A 23,301-nucleotide genomic window follows, 5' to 3' on the forward strand; every position below is an offset into this window, starting at 1 on the left:
GTTGTTCTTAGAAGTTCAAAGAGAATGTTACCGATGAGCAGCCTTTACATTATCCTTCAAAGAATTACCAAACATAATTGGTGATGACCTCATAAACTCTCCACATAAAATTTGGCTTGGTTTCTTCCTCAAAACTCCAACTTCAAAAAAAAAAAAAATAAAAAAAAAAAATAAAAAAAAAAAAATTGAAAATCAACATTAAGCCAACTGAAGTAGTGACATACCTTCACTTCCCAAGGTTAGAGTTGCCTACCAGATTTACTTGTAGGGAGCAAATAGGATGGATGAATTGTGGCCTCCAAAGCCAAATGAATTAGACAGTGCCACCTTTATGTCCAGCCGTTCCTTCTTGGGGCCCACCAGCACATTCGTGTCCTAAATTGATGTTTATTCAGTGTCAGACAAATGTCATGTGAAATAACCCCACAATGGAATGTTGAGCATGGTTTACAATGTGTTGGCCATGCATAATTAAATCTCATACATAAATCCAGACCCCAAAAAAAACCACTTTTAATTGAAAAAATAAGCTTTGGTTGGGCAAATTTGACTTTTACTATTGGGCTATTAATGGTGCTTTGAGGAAAAGCAAACCATTGGGTGATGAGGGAAGTTGATTATACCAAATAGTAAACTGATCTATAGCAGCAGTTAGGATCATACGATCAGGAGCACCTATATGCTATAATCCATCCAGAGGTGATTCTCAGTTGTCCAGTTTAACTCAACGAGACAATAGATAAAAGATGCATCACTAAGACCCACACCACCTCTAAGGCTCTAATTTAATTAATGGATTTTCTTATTGACACCCCTTATGCTGTCAAATAATTTGTAACCTACTTTTTTGCCATTTCAGTACGACATATTTCCTTTTTTAGTGAGGGTAAAATCTGTCATTTTCACATGTGTATAAACTGACAACTCTTGAAAATGACATAACAGTAAGTACACTTACAAATTATTGTGAAAGCTTTTTTTATCCTCGACTACTAAAAGAACGTTTGGGAATAAGACAAAGGGTACATGTTCTAAATACACTTACAAAGGTGTCATTCAAACACACCCTTTTATTAAAATTTCTCCTAATATTAATTTATTTAACTTCCCTCTAATTTTAAGGATCGTTAACTAATAGAGTTCGACAGAAAAACTGGATTTGTGTAACCGGGCCCATTTAGTTGGAATAAAGGTTAGTTAACTACTAAATTCTAACAGCATTAAGGATTTCATTAATGAGTTAAATGTACCAACTCAAATAAGTGGGCGAAAAAGTATAGCTACAAAAACCATAAAGCCAAGGGCAGAAGAAGACTATATCTGAAGAATATAAAAAGAAACCAGGATAAAGAACCATACCACGCCTTCATCAGGGTTTTCAAGATTGACGTTTGGATGGACCCATCCCGTCCTTATCGCCTTCAGAATTATGACCAAAAACAATTTTAAGTTTTCTTAGGACAATAATCGAAGTGAGAAATAAAATATGCTAAAAGAAAGGAAAAAGATAAAGGATCACATTGCTCTCATTTCCCATTAACTATATTAAGCATCAAGTGTGGTATCAGCACTACCAACAGAAAACAGTACAATTAATAGGGTTCCCCCGGGTAAGAATATGCAACATTCCCAAAGAAAAAATTAATTTAGCAGTGGTATGCATAGGCTTCAAAATGCCTTTGCTTGGCTGAAGGGCAAACAAATTTCATAAGAGTTGAGTGAGTTTCCTTGAGCCACACAAACGTCGAAGAGGAATTTTAGTCCCTTGAAGAAGTTAATTCCCTTTCTTGTTTCACTTTTGATAAAATAACAGATTTTACCAGGAAAAAAAAAACAGCCAGCAAAGCACAGGTATGCAAGAGAGAAGAAACACCAGCCCAACAATTATGGCTAAAGAAAACAGCCCTCCATCAATCAGACTGGGTTAAACACAATATTTGGCCCACAGCTAAGATTAGAATGAGAGAAATAAGGTAACGCATAGTTAATTAGATATTCCATTCACAGGGCTAACAGAATATTTGGACATATTCAAAGGCTTTCCACTAAGGGCATATTTGCTAAGTTTCTCAGGCTTCTGCTTATAGGCTTCCAGAAGCGAGCTTCTAGCGACTATGGGGGTTAAAAAAAGGTGAGCCCAATAAGAACATTTCGTATGGAATCTTTATCGTCAAAAGCGAATAAGCACAGAAGCCAGGGAGATGGTGCCTCATGGGCTTCTTGAGCTTATGGCAGTAAAGATTCCAAACAAGATGTTCTTAATGAACCTGCCGCCTATTTAGGCCCCATAATCACTAGAAGATGGCTTCTGGAAGCCTAAGAAGCTTAGTTATTTAACTAAATGCTGTCATGCGTGATTAGATATGTGAATATATCTTCTTGAAGTTCCCAGTGACTTTAGATTGATATCTGCCAATTAGGGGCTTCTGCCGCACTCAATTTGCTGGTTGCTTCTCTAGGGAACCCAGTTCCTTCTAGGATTGGGGCATGATTAGAGAGAGAGAGAGAGACCAGCCGGCCACTAGAACTGGGTTTTACCAGAGCCACAACCTTTCTGATTCCCAGTTTGACCCTGCTTTTGTGAAAACTGACCAGTTAAACATCCCCTTTACAGTTAGCCATTGATGCAGGGGCTTTGAGCAGCACCTAAAGGCATTCATTTTTTCCCCTGATAACTAACAACTTTCATTAAGCATGGGAAGCATTCCAGAAGCATATAATACAACAAATATAGAAATTACAGGGACCTACATAGAGGAAAGAAAAAAAAAATGCAAACCGAAATCACTCCTCTCATGAGGGGAAGGCATTCCCTGAATACAATCAAGCTCTCACCACTCTTTGTTTGCAACCTTGGGGAATATGATACGGTGAGCACTACAGATGCACTCTACTCTACGTATCCAAACACCAGGAGCACTGGGAAGGATTAACATCTGGCATTAACATTACACTAGATCACTTGTCAACTCCATGTATCCAGACACCAGGAGCACTGGGGAGGACAAGCTCTAGCTTTAACCTCCAGCCTAAGGATGTAAAGGGATTGAATTCGGTTGGATAGTGGCATTATCATATTCGTATCTGATTATATTCGGACGGATTCGGATAATATGCTATTAGTTTTCGGATAGTGATTTTTTTGAATACGGATTCTCCTAAATGGATATGAACGCAGATCGAATACGAATTTTCGACTATCCGTTGACATCTTTACCATTTTGTTGATGAAGGTTAGGGTTGAGACTTGAGAGTTCAGCAACTACCCTTTCTTCTACTCTTCTTAGTCTTTGATTTTCTTACATTTTTTACTTTTGATTTTATCTTGTATTTATTTTAATAGATGTGTGATTTCATATATCACAGTGCATAAAACAATATATGTAAACCAACAGAAAATCTAGAAAAAGAATCATATTATCTTAACTTATAAAATTATAAAAATAAGAAAACAAAATCCAATAAGGTAATTTAATTAGATAGACGGACACACAAATATATTTCAGACATTTTATTACCGTTGGATTGCTAAACGAATCGGATAATAATCGGTCGGATAGGGGGATTATCATATCCGTATCTGATTAGTATTTTGGCCGAATTTGGATTCTCCTATACAGTTACGAACACGGATCAAATACGGATTTTTGAATATCCGTTGACATCCTTACTCCAGCCTCAATTTGTTGAACAACCCTTCAATGTTACAATGAACCCAAATCAGTTACTTGACATTTCCCAAAAAATTTGAACACCACAGCACCAATAGTCTGATTTAACTTAACTTAAGAACCTTATTCAAACTTTGTCTTGAACCCAACTGTAACTCTCCTCAATCCCAAATTCTCCTCAGTTTCCAATTGATTCAGCACCTTAACACGTGCAAGTCTCCAAGGACCCACCTACCTAGAAGTCATCCAAGCAATTATGTAAGTCGAATCACCCTCCACCATGATATTCTCTTGATTAAGTTGTACAGCAAGTTCCCAACCTGATTACCCCCCCCTCTCTCTTGAAACTGATGGGGCAGGGCTACCCATAGAGCAGCCATCAAATTTAGCTGTACTTCCTCCAAGAGGTGGGATACACATCTCCTCCCTCTCCTGAATAGGGCTGAATCAACGATATTCAATAGTTTCTAAACAACTAAACCAGTGGCACATTTCTGAATAATGGATCTACCATCGCCCCATGAGCCCCCTAACAATCTGCAATGCACCGTGTTCTGAAAATATTGTGTCTCAACCTATTATCTTTTTTTTTTTTTGGATAAGTAACCTATTATCTTCATTGGGTCTTGGACAACCGAAGAGTAATACACGTCCTTCTAATAATCAGTCATCTCAATTACCTCTTCCTCTTTCAAGCAAACATCTCAAATGAGGCAGGCATTCCTCTCCTCCTATATGCTCCAAAGAATTGCCAAAAGTAACCTTCCATAGAAATCTCCCCCATGCCTGAAAGCAGTGTAATGCTAAAAGCAAATGGGCTCATCTAAATCCTTGGGGACACCCAATCCCTCCTAAACACCAAGTAGAAATGACACCAAACTCTTGTGGCAAAGGAGCAGTCTAAAAATAGGTGGTCAAAAGACTCCTAAGTCCCATCCCTCTTACACATGAGACAAGCGTGGGGAGAGAGGAATCATCCCACCCTTCTCAGCTGGTAAGTATCCACAGTCATAACCTTCTTATGAGCAATCTCTTAACATAGTGCCATACATTTTGTAGCATGTGGTTTTCATTTTCCAAGGAACTTTGTAAGGAAAAGGATCTGGCGGGTTTTCCAGGGTCACAACGGTCGAACAATTTGCACAAATCCACACACCAAGAAAAAAACAAATTAGTCTCAGAAATTTGTAATTTAATGGTGACAGAAAAGTTGAGTTTTGGTGTTCAGGTTTAGTAGGGGTATTCTAGTCAACTAGGCTTCTAAACTGTCTAATGCAAACTCAACCTCGAACCAGGGAAAACCAGTGGAAGATTGATTGCGGCATGATAAATAAAATAAGGAAGAACAAAGAAATTTTTTTTTTAATTTTTCTTTTTTCTTTTTTCTCACCCATGGCTTCTCACCGTCACTGCATCTCACAGCTTCAACCATAGCTCTCTTTTCTTCAATCTGGTCCCTTTTCTGCTCAGCCACATACACTTATTTATAATAAACCAATTATATCCTAAATCAATCTTCTAGAAATATCTCAAGACAAAAGCAAACCCAATTCTCAATCGGCTAATAATATTAGGATTTAGGAGTCCTAATTACATAAGCAATCTAATAAAGAAATAGAGTCTTTCCTAAACTAATAAAACCCACATGCAAAAACACAAAAACTATCCTAAATAAACTCCTAAACCAAGTACGATTTGCTTTGGAAGGGATCTTCCATGCAAACAGCAATGCTTCAAGATTGTTCACCATGCAAGGTAAGGATGGGACACACAAATCGGTTGAAACATTCCTCCACATCTTCTTCACGCATTGGTGGTGGAGGGCCGGTTAGGAGAAGAGGAAGCCTGGAAGAAATCAGAGTTGCAGGGGAGACAAGAACGCATAAGAAGAGGGGGAGGGGAGAAAGCTCGCACACAGCAGCCCAAAGGCTTCAACCAAACTCAAACTTCAATTCATTCTTTCAATCTACTTCGATCATTGGTCACACATGTATTTATAACACCCCCAAAAAAAAATAGACTCTTAATTACTACCTAAAACTTAGACTAACTAAAATAGAAACTCAATAAAACTCAAATTGGAAATTTCCCTATAAGTCTGAAAGCTACCCCAAAGTAAGAGATTACATATCTTTCCCAAATAAAATAAATTCTAAATATCCTACTGAACAAGAACATGGTTGGGACCTGGTTAATCTTGGTTTGGATACCCAACTGGGTTTGGATCAGTCCAAGCTAGAGTATCTGCATCAATTCCCCAGTGTTGAGAAAAACTCGACCTCAAGTTTTTTAGAATGGTAGAAATAAAAGGTCACGAGCGGGGGCTATAGGTTCCATGTCTGCAACTTGAAGAAAATCAAATATGAAGCTTTGAGGTGCATCCATGGCTGGAAAATCATGGGGAAGAACGAACTCATGATGTGGAATAGTTTTCACTACACTGGAATCTGTCGTCACTTGACCCACGATCTGCTCATCTTCCGTTGCCACTATTTGCTGTTTTGGTTGAGGCTGTATCACTGGTGCTGCCTCTTTTGGCTTGGAACAAACATCATCAACTAACCCATGAAGAATGAATGTCTGGGGCATGTGAAAAGGATGTAGAGTGCACAAGTTTCCGTCATGATCAATGATGCTTTTTCGTTGTTCTAGCCATTCACGACCCAATTTAATAACATGCCAAGGAGAATTAAATGCTTCACAATGAGCACCATCACAATAATAAGAAACGGAGAATTCGACGAATACATAATCCTCAAAGTGAATAATGATCTGGTCGTTCTTTGATAACATCTCTACAACAGATCGTGAGACAAAATTGTGACTTTGCCTTTCATCAATAAACAGCATGGCAAGCTTTCCATTGGCCAAACACACTCTAAATTTGAACACAAAATGGTCCATGGCCAGGTTTGTAATTAAAGGAATCTTAAAGGGTTACGAAGGCAAACCAAAGAAAGGATATGATGGATAATAAAAATTAAAGACTAGGGACCTACTTGGAACAAAATAAATTAAAGGGGATGAAGTGATAAGAGAGAAAAGACAGGGGTATTATGGGTAACTAAAAAAAAACAAAATAGGAAACATAAAGAACCGTGAGAGGGAGGGGTATACTTGGAAGAACATGGAATAAGAGTTTTAAACGAGTTATAGTGGGGCCGGGGCACTATTGGAAGAAAACAGAAAATAAAAGTTACAATGCAGAGGGAGACAAGAAAAGGGTGGGGGAAAACCGGAAAAGGAAATATTCGAGTGAGGGTTACAAGAGAATAGACTTATCGTTTTAAAGGGGCACAGCTGCAGAAGACGTAACTTTATCTCCTACAAACGGTCAAGCAGCAGAGCCCGGAACAGAAGGATGGCGGAAATATCGGAGAAAATGTAGGACATCAACACAACCAGCGGTGGGAGTTCAACTTCGACAAGGATCAGGAACTATCACTTTGAAGATGGCGGTGATGTCATCACTGCCAGAGAGAAGAATCCAGGAGGCCAGTGGTTGCAATGTTCGAAACCGACTAGGAAACCTTCAGCGCATGGCGGAAACCCAAGGAGGGCGTCGCGGTGGTAGCTCTGAAACAGGTATGCACAGCCTCTCGCTCTATCTTCTTCTTCACCTTTTTTTTTTCTTCGGTTCTCTGATTCTCGCTCTCTCTTCTTTCTTCACTTTCTTTTGTTTTTTTTTTTTACTGGGTCGAACTCGAACCCTAGAAGGGGTCAATTGAACTCTCAGAGGGAAAGGGGGCAGTAGGGGTTGTCACTAGAAAGGGGCAGTGGGGTTTGTTGCGGGTTGGGGTTGCTGTGATATCACGGGATGATATCGCAGAGTTTTTTTTTTTTTTTTTTTGGGTGTGGAAATCAGAGCAGTGGTGGAATTAGGTTGCAGTGGGGCAGTGGATTAGGGAATGAGAGAGGTTGACGGGGGGAGGAGATAGATCCTTCGGGTCTGATACCAAGTTGGTGGAGGGCCGATTAGGAGAAGAGAAAGCCTGGAAAAAATCAAGTTGTAGGGGAGAGAAGAACGCATAAAAAGGGAGTGGGGAGAAAGCTCGCACACAGCAGCCCAAAGGCTTCAACCAAACTCAAACTTCAATTCATTCTTTCAATCTACTTCGATCGTTAGTTACACATGTATTTATAAAACCCAAAAAAAAAAAAAAAGACTCCTAATTACTTCCTAAAACTTAGACTAACTAAAATAGAAACTCCATAAAACTCAAATTGGAAATTTTCCTATAAGTCTAATAGCTACCCCAAAATAAAAGATTACATATCTTTCCCAAATAAAATAAATTCTAAATATCCTACTGAACCAGAACATGGTTGGGACCTGGTTCATCTTGGTTTGGATACCCAACTGGGTTTGAGTCGGTCCAAGGTAGTGTATCTGCGTCAATTGGCCATGGGGCCCACCCATAATATTGTTAATTATCTTCTCTTAGACAGCTGTCCAATAGTCCTCAAAATTAGAAATTAATTCCACACGAGATGGCTTGGAATCTTTTGATGGTATTCAACAAGTAAGGCTGGTCGACAGCTGTCCTACTAAGTCCTCACGAGATCTCTTAAAGCCCCTACAAATCAGCAAATCAATAACTACTAATTCTGGAAAATAAGCTTCCTCAAAGAACTGGTCGATGGCTAATGACTTTCCAACTAAGCAAGCTGACCGAGCCCTATTTTGTAGGAAGAATATTGGCTGGGTATGCTGGTCGATATCCTCTTCAAATCTGGAGAATCTTCCACAAAATATGCTGGATCGATGGAGGGAAATCAACTGGACAAATTCTTGCTCCCTTCAACTACCATCGATCTACATCACAGTCTCTATTCGTTTGCAGTCAGGAGGCTAGTTATTATATTGCTATGGAAGAAATGATTTGAAAATTAGGCTGTCCAGTCCAGTTTTTGTAACTACAAATTGATGGTGTTTATAGGCACAACTCAGATTCAAATCAGGTGTTCTCAGGTCCAATTGGTGGCAGCAAGTCAATGGAGAGATCAGGCAGAACCCAAGCATTACAGACTTGGGAAAGAGAACGAAAGACCCATTTGAATGCAGTAGCTTGGGAGGCTAATTACTGAAATAGATGGCCAATAGGAAATCAGACTGAGGATTTTGAAGACTTGGAGGATGGTAAAGAAGAAGGAATTAATTGTGATTAAGGAATCAGGCTGCAGATCCACATGCCTCATTAAATTTGAAGTAGAGGATGGCAACTGGACCTATTTTGAACATTTTAAAGAGCCATATTAAAATAAACCAAGATTGGAGAGTTTAAACAGCAACAGCAAAGATAAGATAAAACCAAGGGTGGATCCAGAGTCAAAATATGAACATGGCAGCTCATGTTGAGGAGAGATTAAATGTTGGTACAGTTCAAGTTTTCCTAGTTTCAGCCTTGAAGGAATTTTTGTTAAATCATGGAAGCAAGAGAAAAGAGGGGGGGGGGGGGGTAGCTAAGCTAGTTCCTGTTTCAAAATGAAGCTTCCATCATGAATTACACATGGGCTTGGGACTCCAGTCACTCCATACATCAAGGATATGTTAGAAATATAACTAGGGACAATGAACATGGATCTCATCTTAATTCAGGTGAAAAGTCAAAGTAAATAATGCTGGAGGCGTGGGTTTTTTACTAGTTGCATTAGATGATTTACCAGTAATCAGCCTTTCAAGTGGCTGCCTCGATGTTTTTGTTAGATTTCTTTTGTTTAGACAAACAATCAGTTTCCACTCATCTTGAGAGAGCCTAATAGCTCTGATTTCAGTAGATTCAGTAGAGAAGGACAAAGACCCAGTAATGGGGTATGCCTCAATATTAGACTTAACACAGTGTATTAAGTATCTAAGTTAGAAGTCCAAGGCATTGATTGTTGGGAGTTTATTTGTAATTGGGAAGTTCTTATGGGTAAACTATTGCTGAACATTTTGTTTCTTTTATATATGAGGAGCTCTCCATGCTTTTGTATAGTTCTAATACATACATAATCAACATAATGTAGTTCTATTCCCAATCTGAAGGCCATTGCCTTGATGAAACAACTGTTCAAACAGTAAAAATACACAAGAAGTTGCATTTATGATTTATTTTTCTTGCAGGCAAGGAGTTTGCAGCGGTTACCTCAAAATATTGGAGGAACAGATAAAGAAGAGAAGCGGGGAGCCGAAAATCTATCACTGTATGGAGGGTGTGGTTAATCAACAGGCTCACTCGCTCAAAGTGGAAGGGCTACCAGGGATGTTATGTGGGGAAGAAGTCGTAGAGGCAGGTTGTTGGAACCGCTTCCTCTAAAAGGCCGACCTTGTAGGAAACATGGAAGAAGAACTCGATCGAAACCAGTCGAAACCACCGAGTTAACTCGGTTTCGCAGGTTTCCGAGACGAGCTGAGGGTTGATTTTAAAAAATCCAGGGTTTCGATCGAAATTCGATGGTTTCGACCGAGATGTTGGTAATTTCGTAAGTTTCGACACTTATGCCCATCGAAACTTGGGGAAACCTAGCTCGAAACTAGTATAGATACTTAAGTATGCCAGTAACCAAGCCAGAACCCAGGACAAACACTTATTTATAATTAATATCATTTAAGTAAATGTTTTCATTTACTTAAGATATTATTCATAAATAAGCAAATACCCCCTTATTTGAATCCAATAAAAATAGTTAAAAAATAAAATTCCAAAAGGAAAAAAAGTCAACCCCCCAGTTCAAGAACAAAAATTGGATTTTCGGCGATAGGTGCAATTTTCAACTTTCTAATGCAGGGGTTTTTCTCAAATCTAAAAATTCCATAAACTTAATATGGTAAAACATTGCTAAAACCCAAAAGTGCTGTAAAATATTCGTTTATTTTGATGTCCAAAAAAATATTTTCATTCAGAGCGATTTTGACAATATTTGCGCACACCAAATTAAGCTTGACCGGTACATAACTCCTTCTATATAAACCAGGTTTAAGCAATCTTGGACTTGTTGGAAAGTTGTCAAAACAAAGCTTTCTAACAAATCCAAGATTGCTTAAATCTGATTTATATTGAAGGTGTTATGTTCCGGTCAAACCTTATTCGATACCATGTCCAAGAACAATATACAGTATCAAATTTGGATCAAAACCACAAGCATTATTTTTAGTGTTCTTTATGTGAAACTAATGCATGGGTTGGATTTAAAACGTAAAAAATAAGCAGCACAACAATAATCAAGGCAAAAAACAACTTCTGGGCCTCGAAACCAAGGTTCGAGTTAACCTGGAGAAAGTTCCAGGTTTCGATCGAGATATGGACGAAATCGAGACGAACTCAATTTCTGGCTGGTCAAAACCTACGTTTTAGAACCTTGGTAGGAAATGGAGGAAACAATATGTATATCATACATGAGCTCTAACATGGCGGACTATCCAAAGGGGGACACAGGTGGATAAATAATTCAACACCTGCCCGCTCCAAAGGGGACTTGATACCATTAAGGGTGTTAAACGGTTCGGTTCAGTTCGGTTTTGACTGCTTGAGGGTAGAAACCATAACCAGACCGTTTAACTAAACGGTCTCACAATCAAAACCTGGACCGTTTAGTAAACGATTTCGGTTAAACGGTTTTTAAATGGTTTCGGTTAAATGGTTCTATACGGTTTTACACGGTTTCGGTTAGACGGTTCTATACACATTTGCTACTCTATTTACTAATACTAGTTATTAGTTAATAGTTATTACTTATTACTTACGAAGTTATTAGTTTTTTTTTTTAGAAAGGAAATCATTTATGAAGACACGTGACTACTAAGTAGTCGCTACTTGCTAGGTTTTGATTTTTTGTTTATCAAAAAGAAAAAGTTGTTAGGTTTTTAAACAGTTAGACGGTTTGGTTATAATCGGTGTTAATTGGATTATACGGTTTGAAACCGTTGGATTAATCGGTCTAAACCGAACCAAACCGATTAAATAAACGGTGTCATTTCTAAAACCATAACCGGACCATTTAACTAAACGGTCTATCGGTTTCGATTTAAACGGTTCGTTTTGGTTTTGACACCCTTAGATACCGTGACCCCTGCCTGCTCTGTTACCATGATAGAACCGCTTCCTCTAAAAGGCCGACCTTATAGGAAAGGGAGGAAACAATATGTATATCAAACAGGAATTCTAACACGGCGGACTATCCAAAGGTGGACACAGGTGGATAAATAATTTCAACACTGATGAAACTGCTTCCTCTAAAAGGCCGACCTTGTAGGAAAGGGAGGAAACAATATGTAAATCAAATAGGAGCTCTAACACAGCGGACTATCTAAAGGGGGACACGGGTGGATAAATAATTTCAACACCTACCCGCTCACAGGGGGATTCGATACTGTGACCCCTGCCTGCTCTGATACCATATTGGAACCGCTTCCTCTAAAAGGCCGACCTTGTAGGAAAGGGAAGAAACAATATGCATATCATACAGGAGCTCTAACACGGCGGACTATCCAAAGGGGGACACGGGTGGATAAATAATTCAACACAGGTCATTTGATCTCACAAAACATAGCCAGTAATTGCTTCTCAAATGGTTAGGGTAGGAATTGTTGAGCTTCCTGAAAAGTGCGCTTTTAGGTTGGGTGTGTGTCGTACTTTTATGTTGATAGTTAGTTGTCGACACCAGGTAGCTAAGCTTTTCCTGATTTCCTGGGCTATCCTCTTCCCTCTTACTTTCATTTTTCATTTTCCATTTTTCTTTTCTTACTTTTTTTTATCTCATTGCTTCATTCCTCCTCCCCTTCCCCTTGTGAGGACCTCAATTTTCTACTTTGTTTTGTTTTGAAAGGATCCATGTAGCCGGCCCCATTTAGTTGGGATAAGGTTGAGTTGTTGTAGTTAGTTAGATTGGTTTGCAGAGTGTTTGTGATAAGGCTACAGTGGCCTTTTGCCGAATTGTGTCAAAGGTAAAAGAAGAAGAATCATAGTCATCAAGGCGTAGCCTAGGCATCCAGGCCCCTTGGTAGCCTCGGTCGCCTAGGCGCCTTATTGGTATCGCCTTGTGTCCAGGACCCCTCCAACGCCTTGGGTTGCCTAGATGCCATGACAACAATGAGAAGAATAGGAAATAGGGATTGAGGAAGAGGGAGAGCTCGTGGGACTTCACTCCTACCCAGTGGCCTTTTGGAAGGTTCTAATCAGATTTTGAGGTGGTTAAAGGATAGGTTGATGGGAAGTATGGTAATACGGATTGATTGATTAAGGTAAACTGTAAAGGATGACAGCATCTAGGGCAGTATGATTAAAAAGAAAAAGTCACATAAACAGGTTATATCTGATTAACTTCCTAGCCAAAGCACAAAAGTCCTAAAGGAGAGATACTACAGATGAGTAGATCCCTAGAAGACCAACTAGAGTTTTTAATGAACTCAATCTTTCATATATAAGATTGGCAACAATGACCATGAGTAACTCTTAATTTTGGACAAGCAATAGACAAAAGGACTGGTTATCCAGACCTCTTAAATACTAACATAAAGACTAAAATACCCCCCTAACTATAATTGTAAAAATAAATTTTAGAACCCAAACTAAAAGGAGACCAGTTGCCCTCCTCCCCTAGGTATTGTATTCATAGTACAAGATCTCAGCAAGATCAAAATATCTCGGTTTCGTGAAGTCTCGAGACGAGACAGTAGGCGATACAGGATTTGTGCAAGATCTCAGTATCTCGCCGAGATCTCGGTCGAGATCTCGATTCGACTTGGGACCAAACCAAGCTATAAAAGGCACCCTCTCTACGAGATTTCGACCTCAACTCGAAATCTCGCTTTTGTCTTGCCTCTCTTGCTCTGTTATGAAGGAAAAACACTTGCAGGTGAGGGTTTGGGTGCTTTTTTTTTGGCAAATCTCACCTCAACTAAAGATTAAAGTTTGGAGATTCAAGATTGAAGCTTCAACATCAATAGAGGGAGCTGCAATGCATCTCAAGAACAATTTTAGGTAAAAAGAAGAGCAGAGCTTGATTCAAAAACAACAACATGGTCGTTTTGATGATCCGTCCCGACACTCGTTTCAGGACTAGCTACTCTCAAATGATAGGACTTGTTACACACTTACACTTGTATTTGTTTAATAATCTATGTCTCTTTCCAAGTTTCTAATAACTATTAACAACCTGACAACCATCACTATGTATGATTATGAATATGATGCCTAATGCTTAAATGGTTTATGGTTTGATTTTTTTTAATTCCTAATGCTTAATTAAGTTGTTTTACACCTCTACTTTAATTATATGCGTTCTATATATTGTGTGGAATAGCCTAGGGTAGAGCCCACCTACGCCGCAGATTACCAACCTAGGGTCCGAAGTCAAAGTACTACTTTGGGTTTGAATTTGTAAAACTAATGTTTCCATTGTGTTTAGAAGGCCTAAAATAGGGTGGATGTCAAGTTTCAGGACCTATCTTGGTCATATGGCTACCGAAACCCACCACCGAGTCAAGAGAGGGAAAAATATACCAACTCGACGAGATCTCACCGAGATCTTGGCAGAACTCGGTTTCCTGGCCTGGCAAAACCAGTGGCGAAACCGAGACCTAAAACCTTGATTGTATTTTCATCTTTGTTCAGTGTTTTAAGTTGATTGTTAATCCATTAATTAGAGGTCTGAAGAATATTTGCCCCAAAAAAATGTTCCTGTCAACAACAGATCACCCAGATGATCCAATGTAAGTCAACCTCTACACCCTAAATAAATAAATAAAGGCTAAAGAAGTCTCTTCCATCGAAGAGAACCATAGGCGAGCCTTGCAAGCGGCCATTCCACCCACTCCCCCCCCCCCAAAAAAAAAAAAGGGTCAATAAGAAAGCTACTTCCACACTTCCGTTCAAAGAGGGCCCTCAATCCATCACAAAGCCTCTGTTTCTGTGGAGCCTATTACGCCCACCAACCCCAGAAAATATTCAAGCTGGGTCAGCTGTCCATCACATTTTCAATGATACTCCTACCCTTACAACCAGCAACTATCAGAGTTATTCTTCAATGTTTCTGGCCAACATGTAACCATAGATAAAGATAAATTCATTTTCATAGAGATAAGGAATGATGCAAGAACTGCCTGAGAAACAAATAAGAGCTGCTACAATTTTTGGCGCAGCACCTGATGACCAAGAGAAACCAACATTCCAGCCTTAGTGATTAACATCAGTCGATTGTGCTTTTAACAATGCCTTAGATTTGCTCTAGTTGCCTAGTACTATGCATAAACAAGAGAGAATTCAGGTACAAACATCCACTCATGTCAGAAACAATATAGGCCCAAAACATGGCGAGACTGTGCTCTTCAAACTGACTATCAGAAGCACGCGACAGATATATTAAAGGAAATGGAAATGAAGAATAAATGTGCATCATATCTTCAGTTTCACTATTGAATTTCTGAAGAGAGGAATAAGGAGTCTGCCATAACTAGAAACTTTATGACAGTGCAATGACAACAATAAATGCAACTTTACTGCATAAATCATATATACAAGTATTAAATAATACTATTCTAGGAACCCCCCCCCCCCCAAAAAAAAAGGATCAATCAATTACTTGTTCCAAACAGAGATACTAATCAGCCTTTATGTAAGCAACTATCCACTTAAATCATGAGCATAAAGAATTACTGGTAATTATTCCCAAGGCCAGATTGATTTCTTCTTCTTTTTTTTCATTGTCAGAAGTAATTCACGAGACCGTGCACCTTTCTTTCCTAGTTTTTAGTTTGAAAGAAGAAAGTGGTGCAGCTGTTTTGATCCATCCTATTCATGCGATAAACAAATCGAACACACTCCCTTTTCAAAAAAGATCAATACACCAAGCACTACAAACCAATGGTTGGGCACAAGTCATCAAAACCTCTCATGAGACACAGGCATCAAATTCTAAAACTCCCCCGCATGGATTTATCTAAAAAATACAAGATGCTTTCACCAAATTATCATTCGGTAGCTTGAAAATGTTTACCTGTACTGTTGCAACAGCTTCTACAGCACCAGCTGCTCCTAATAGATGACCAATCATGGATTTCGTAGAGTTCACTCTCAGCTGCAGAAATTAGAAATCCCATCAACCATGGATATGGAGATGAAAAAGGGAACAGCTTAAGAGCTATAAATTATTGCATTCATGATACCTCAGGATTTTGGCCAAAACAACGAATGAGAGCTTGGTACTCTTTCAGGTCACCAGCCAGTGTCGATGTAGCATGTGCATTAATGTAATTGACATCTTCTCTGGCAACCCCAGATTGTGCCAAGGCTTTCTCTATGCAAAGAATAATGCCAGTCCCTGTTTCTCCAAATGACAAACTGAAAATTAATGACGCATTCATCTGCAGTCCCCAGCATAAACATAGCATGGCAAAGGTGAATAACCAGCAAACCCAAGATACACATATATCCTAGTAGTCAACTTTATACTGTAGATATAATTTCGTTACTATTTTCCAAAGGTAAAATAATGTATCAAACAATTAGATATAGAAAATGTTGGGAACATAAAGTTATTTCAAGGTTTTTGTATTGGGCTGTCTCGTATTTTACTTCTAGGGGTATAATGGTCAACCCCAATATTTGTCTATAAAAAAATATTAAAAAAAAAAAAAAAGTGGAACGAGACAACCCCAGGAGGTCTCTCTTTTTTCCCACTTTTTGTCTTTCTCCTACTCTTTTTCTTCTTTCTCACCTTTCTGAAACGTCTAAACAAACGTTCTTGTAATAAAACTAAGCATCAGAAATTCCTCATCCTAGGGAAGGCATGCAATAGTTTTTGATAACTAGAAGAAAGAAAAGCTTGCCGACATCATCAATCCATATGATGCTGACTTGAAGAAGTAAGAAACAATCTATGGTTACAAGGTTAGTGAAGAAGCAAAGTTCAGATGAATGGTTCGTAGTGTATGTGAGTTAATGTAGCAACAATTTCTTAGGAAGGAGCATAGTTATCAAGGCGTCCAGGCTCCTTGGGCGCCATGGCTGGCGCCTTGCCGCCATGGCGGTGTCACCTTGAATTTTGCCCCTCTAAAACGCCATGGTCGCTTTCCCGCCTTGATAACTATGGGAAGGAGTTACATTTATAATAGTCCATTTCATAAGCAACGTTTCCAACTACCTGTATCCTGAAAACAAAACTGCCACTAACGTTATTCACAATGCAAGAAAGCTTATTGCAACTTTGTAAGAGATTGAGCTTAGGTTTGATATGAACACAACATAGGAGAACCAGTTATAAACTTATGGAAATTCATAAGGATCAGTATTCAGTAGTTCTCATTTACATTGTATTTTGAGCAAACTAGGCATGCACAATCTTCATGTGTCTATGTTCTGGGAAGTCTGAGAATGTAATGTGTTATAAACTTACGGAAATTCATAAGGATCGGTAGTTCTCGTTTACATTGTGGTTTGAGAAAACTAGGCATGCATAATCTTCATGTGTCTATGTTCTAGGGAGTCTGAGAATGTAATGTGTTACAAGGGAATTATGGGCAAGTTGTTTGCATTGGGCTAATGACTTCAACTGTGCAACTAGGGCATAATGACAAACCCCAGTATTATCAAGAATAGAAAAGTGAAAGAAAAGCAATCCAACAAGCTCTCTTCCTTTTTAGACTATTTTTCTTTCTTTCTCTCTCTCTTCTTCCTCTCCTGCTCATAAATTCAAGATAAAGACACTCGCAAAATAACTTGTACCTATAAGAATTTTCTAAATAGCAAAGAAAGAAAGAAAATATAAAACAAAATCCTATTACGAGTGTAAACCAGTGTCTTAAGGCAGCCGTCCACACAACAAATTTTTAGCAGTGGTAGTATCATATGTACAGGATTTGATTCCATACCTTCAGGATGAGGCTCCGTCATGTGATAGGCATCACATGTGAAGCTTCCACCAAGAAATTCTGCATAAATATTTGCGTCTCGTTCCTGTAGGATCAAGAAAAACAACTGAACTTAAAATAGAAAATACTCATAGCCACATGTAACTAGCCGTTGAGGACTTTCTGTTGTGTAATTGAGTACGAAAAATGGATAGGTGGGACTCTACCTTAGCATGCTCGAGTTCTTCTAACAGCAGAACCCCAGCTCCTTCTCCCATAACAAATCCATCGCGATTCTGGCAAAGAATACGTTACATTTTACTACAAGAATGATACCATCCAAATAACTGAAATGAAGCACCAGAAGTAAAATACAGGAAGATGAACTCAATACCCAAATTAGGTAAGTAGAGAATATCTCCCTTGACCAGTGGATCAACCATTTCAGAAACATGATGGATTCCAACCATGGAAAGACTTGGGCAAAGTATTTCTTTTATCATTTCCCAGTCATTTTTAATTTGTTATCACATTAGTTTAAATTTACATAGGTTTTGTTTCTAATGCCTTTTTGGATCTACCAAATCATTATACACGATACGAGCCTCAAATCACTACACTTATCATGACCCAACCATATCATTTATATTTGATGAACTAAAAAATATCTTTCCCATGAAACAAAGCATTATTTTTCAGGGTTGAAAAATAATAATAATGAGTTGATTATCTTACAATATCCCAAGGGCGTGAAGCTTTAGTAGGATCGCTGTTCCTCTGGGAAAGTGCTCTGCATGCCACAAAACCTCCCAAGCCTGCAGCAACAACCATCAAATAGAAAATAACAATTAGACAGTTCATGAAATGGATAACTCCAGAACACATCTAGAATGAGGAAGGAAGAAATGGATACCAATAGGTATGATTGTCGCATCAGAGCCACCACAAAGCATCATATCCTGCGAGCACCCCCCCCCCCCACCAAAGAAAAAAAGAAGAAAAAGTGAGTATAATGGTGAAACTAATTTTACAACTCAACTCAACTGAACTCAGCCTTGGCCCAACTAAATGGGGTTGGCTACATGGATCCTTATTCTCCAATCAGCTCTATTCAAAGTTAGACTTGTTAATAGTCCTAAACTATGCAAGTCTTTCCTCACCACTTCTCCTACTGTCGTTTTAGGCCTACCCCTGGCTCTTTTAGTTCCTTCAATCTGAATCAAATCACCCCTCCGTACTGGAGCATTCAAAGGCCTCCGTTGCATGACTATGCCACCTCAAAAAACTTTTTCACAGCTTATCATGTATTGGAGCTACTCCAAAATTAACTCTAATTTGTTCATCCACCTCAACATCCTCATTGTTGTGTGTTAATATACATTGTTGTAGCCATTACTTAATAGCTCAAAATTTTGGAATAAGCAGTTGTAACATGGTATCAAAGCCAGGAGGTCGGGTGTTCGATCGTTGGTATGTGCGAGGAGTTTGTGTTGTGTGTTATTGTGCCCCTACGCTTTGTGCCCCTTGGTGCCACACGATGGTGCCGTGTGTAGAGCCGTATGTGTGTGGGTCTGCATGAGGGGGGGGGGGGGGAGTTGTGTGTTGATATACATTGTTGTAGCCCTTACTAATAGCTCGAGCTTTTTGGATAAGTGGTTGTAACAATCCTCATTTCAGCTACACTAAGTTCAGTTGATGGGAAATGCTAGCTCAACATTGCATGTAATATGATGATGGTGTGGTACTGTGGTTTCGAGCCATACAGTAGGCCCAACCTACATCAGCATGCGAACCCCCGAATTGGTTTGGGGCCTATTGTACAGCTGGAATCCATGCTTCCACCATATTATGCACGAGCAGGGAAAGCATTTCCCTTACATGATTTCATGATTTTTCATTCTCAAAGAAAAATATGAAGAATAATTTAAAATAATAGCAAACAAACTGCAGTTAGAGAGAGAGAGAGAGAGAATCCTAGCAAACACCATAGTCAATGACTAGGCAAAACCTTTAAGTTAGACACTTACAGCTTCACCTCTGATAATATGGTTAGCCGCATTCAGTATACAAAAGTTGCTCGTTGCACAGGCAGTTGAAATTGAATAATTTGGACCCATCCACCCCTGCACTCAGATGATTAAATAAACACCCAAGGAGGATACATCCAATTCCACAAATCCATCAAAGGGTGTAATTTAATTTCCAGCAACAATAAATTTAAGCTTACTATATCCATTGCAAGCATTGCAGAACCCATGTTTGTTGTAGCAAAAGGGACACAGAAGGGATTCATCTTCTTATATGAAACCCTTAGAGCTTCTAATGCATCATAGAATACCTGGTCAAAGTACAATCAATTACTCTTAGAGGAAGAGAGTGACAGGGAAAAAATTGTGAAGGAGAACACATGTTTTAGTCATGTAGAGTGTAATGATATGGTACTTCACAAGGCAGAATGAACTTCATTCTTCCTCCCCCACCATCATTTAGTCACTCAGGTAAGTTGGGGGATTACAAGTACCACATATAATATTATAAAATTGAAGCACCAGGTATAGATCTGAGTAACACAAGATGCCTGACATTAGGTTACTCCTCTACATATACATAAACATCAAAATTCTAATGCAAGTGATAGTGAACCTCAAATTTCTACTCAAAATTTATATTAGCAGTAGAAGTCCTTCGGCAATCATACATTATGAGATTCGTTCAGATGCATTATCGGTCGTTGATACTAAAACAAAAAAGGGTTTCCAAACTTTATTCCTTTAAGAGGGTTGCCACTTCATGCAAAAAAATTCCAAATGTGAGGATCAAGACCAATCCACCCCTCACAGGACTTCTAAAAAAGCGGGACTTACACCGTGTTATAGCCTTTTTTTAGAGTTCGTAAACCACAATTAAGTATAAAGAGTTTGAAAATTACCTTCATACCACCCATTGCAGAGCCAATTAATACCCCACACTTATCTTTTCTTAACTCACGCATGACTTCTTCGGTAATCCCTCCATCCACCAAGGCTTTCTTGCCAGCAGTTAGCATGTACAGCATAAACTTGTCAGCCCTTTTAGAGAGTTTAGGTGCAACCCATTTATCTGTTAAGAAAGATTTGATTTCTCCGGCAATTCTCTACAAAAACCAAAATGTGTCAAAATCCAGGAAAGGCTAGGCTTATTGCAGTGGAAGAGAAGATCAGTAAGAAGTTACCGTAGGAAAATGGGCACAGTCAAATGCCTCAATCTCACTTATGCCACTGACACCCTCAAGTAGATTATTATAGAAGATATCAGGTTCATGACCAATTGGAGTCACCACACCCATTCCCGTCACAACAACCCTCCGTTGCTTCGTGAGAGGCTTTTTTGTTGGGACTTCCTTTGCAGGTTGCACAGCTACAGCCATGGTCATCCCTGCAATTAGAATGAATTAACCACCAAACCCTACCCAAAGGTAGGCAAAGAAATGAACTAGGAGAACATATTGGAAGCAACTGTAGATATAAGAACTTATTATTAATTTCAATCTTCCATTTATGCAACTATATTAACAAAGGGATTGCCAGACCATCATGCCACCAAACTACCACATGAACAGAAAGACATGATTTTGATTATTTGCATTGACCAATTTTCAGGGCACAGGTTAAAGTTATAGTAAACACTATTCTTTTGAATCAATGAACGATCTTGGTATAGGTAAAGATATAACAATCGCTACTGATTTGAATAGCTCAGTAGTGGTAGTGGTACTCCATCGATAAAGCTAAAATAAACACACGGATGTCCTACGTTTTAAATTTAAGGGAAAAAATATAAGACAATGTACAAGGTAAACAAACGTCAGAATAAAAAATGTGAGCAGTAAGGTGAGAGAAACTATGGAAAGATGAAGTATGGAGACTATTCAAAATGCACATAAAATGGAACAGTAGAAAAAGGAAAGTAATTAGAGTTTAGAAACTGAAACGCACAAGATATTAACAGAAGTAGCGCATATCAAAGGCGAAAAAGAATTCACAACTGATCACCTGAGTGGGCAGCACGGTTCATCCGCCTCTGCCTTCGAGTCATCGGCCCATTCCTCGACCCAAACAGAGAAAACCCATTGTCACCAAAGAAAGCCAAAGAAGAAAGCCCCTTGGAACTGCAATACTCCTCGCAGGGCTCAAACGCCAAACAAGAACTCATGAGGGCTTGCAAACTCGATCCACAAAAGGATGAAATCAAACCCCCAGGGAAATCGTGGCCGCTAGCACTGCATTTAGATGAGACTCTCCTTCTACGGGCCTTCCTACTCAATCTCTCCGGAGACTGAAAAACAGAAGACTTGAAGGAATGCTCTTTATCGCAGGTAACTGACATGCAAGCAGCGACGAGCCATGTACAGAGAGGAGAAGCAACAGAGGAAGGCGCCATTGAAAGAAAATTAAAAGAACCCAGAAACTCACGGTAATATCGAGAACAGGAAACTAGCACTGCTGCAGAGATATTAAGAATGGAGACAAAAGCCACAACTTCCGAAGAATGCAATCTAGACCAAGAGAAAGTAAGCTACCTCCATTGATAAGAAGAGATGCGCTTTCTTGGTTGTCCGCGAACGACTAAGTTCTTGACCTTGAATCCGACTAAAACCCACGAGAGAAATCATTTAAATCGAAGGTCTCATCGATCTTAAAGACCGCCGGACGACGAGTTTTTGCGAATCTGAGTCGTCCTGGGCCTCTTGGCACAACAACGCCAAGTGCTCTCAAGAGAGAGTGAAAATACAAAAAAAGGAAAAAAAAATGAAGAAAGATCCACGACCAGAGAAATGTAAAAGAGTGATAAACAAACAATACTATATTGTACACTCTTATTTTAAACGGTCACCGTTTATAATTCCATATAAAAAGGAAGGAAACATTTTATATTAGGGTTTTTTATAGTTATCACCCCAAAATCTTTCATATTTACTATTACCCTCCAAAAACTTTGAAACAACTGTTACCCTTCCCTGTTGCATACTAATAATTAACTGGCCCCCACCGTTACACTGTAATGGAGGGGGTTAATCGTGAGAGCGTGCTGTTGTCATGGATTTTTTAGGACCAAAATGCCCTTTTGGGTGGTAATTGTAAAAAATTCCCACCCCATCACCGTCCCTTTTCCTCCTTCTTCCTAGGACCAAAATGCCCTTTTGGGTGGTAATTGTAAAAAACTCCCACCCCATTACCGTCCCTTTTCCTTCTTCTTCTTCTTCTTCTTCTTACTTAGAACTCTATCAAGGTGGAAACAGGCTCATGAACAATGTTTTTTGTTCTTTTTTTTTTTGGCTCTTGCAGAGTTTTGCTGTTGTGTGACTTGTGCGAAGCCAATTAAGTTCAAAATCAGTTCAGCAGCAACTTATTAAAAAGAAATCATACAGAGGAGAGAAGAAAATGAGGAAAAAGATAGAACCCAGATTGGGAAACAGTGAAAGTTGAGTGAGAACTGCAAACATGAAAGTAGTTATGAGTAACAGAAGAAGAGTTTTTGTTGGGTAATTGTATTAAAATTCCTTACAAATAATTGAAACAACACGAATTGCAATACAATAGATTAAGCAGTAGAAACTAGGCTTGACCTTTGGCTGAAATGAGAAGACCAAAGCTTGAATTTGATGTAGAACCACACCCGCAACAACTTGAACAAGCTTGAGGTTGAGTCACACTTGTGGTGCTGCCTTTAAGGTAATTGATGCCTCCTACTGCCAGGAGTGTTCTGCACCACTACCCCAAGATAAAACAACCTCCAACTAGAAGATGAAGCAGTCCTTCTAGT

General features: G+C 39.0%; 1 protein-coding gene across 3 annotated transcripts; it reads right to left on the minus strand.

Annotated features, from left to right (window-relative positions):
* Positions 1–223: 223 nt before the first annotated feature.
* Positions 224–22,245, minus strand: LOC122656212 (3-oxoacyl-[acyl-carrier-protein] synthase II, chloroplastic-like). 3 transcript variants are annotated; one of them, XM_043850684.1, is made up of 13 exons: positions 21,531–22,244; positions 20,711–20,913; positions 20,429–20,632; positions 19,727–19,837; positions 19,527–19,622; positions 18,413–18,458; positions 18,235–18,314; positions 17,727–17,795; positions 17,521–17,605; positions 15,817–15,971; positions 15,648–15,728; positions 1,360–1,419; positions 224–375 (listed from the first exon to the last, which is right to left on the minus strand). In XM_043850684.1, the coding sequence occupies exons 1-13, from the start codon at positions 21,916–21,918 to the stop codon at positions 259–261; spliced, it is 1,695 nt and encodes a 564-aa protein (XP_043706619.1). In that variant the 5' UTR covers positions 21,919–22,244; the 3' UTR covers positions 224–258. The 3 variants fall into 3 exon arrangements, with proteins under 3 accessions (XP_043706619.1, XP_043706618.1, XP_043706620.1); XM_043850683.1 differs by having other exon boundaries at positions 20,711–20,919; XM_043850685.1 differs by lacking the exon at positions 1,360–1,419 and having other exon boundaries at positions 20,711–20,919; positions 21,531–22,245.
* Between the last annotated feature and the right edge of the window lie 1,056 nt (positions 22,246–23,301).

The sequence above is a fragment of the Telopea speciosissima genome, chromosome 3, assembly GCF_018873765.1.
Source record: "Telopea speciosissima isolate NSW1024214 ecotype Mountain lineage chromosome 3, Tspe_v1, whole genome shotgun sequence".
Classification (NCBI taxonomy): Eukaryota; Viridiplantae; Streptophyta; class Magnoliopsida; order Proteales; family Proteaceae; genus Telopea; species Telopea speciosissima.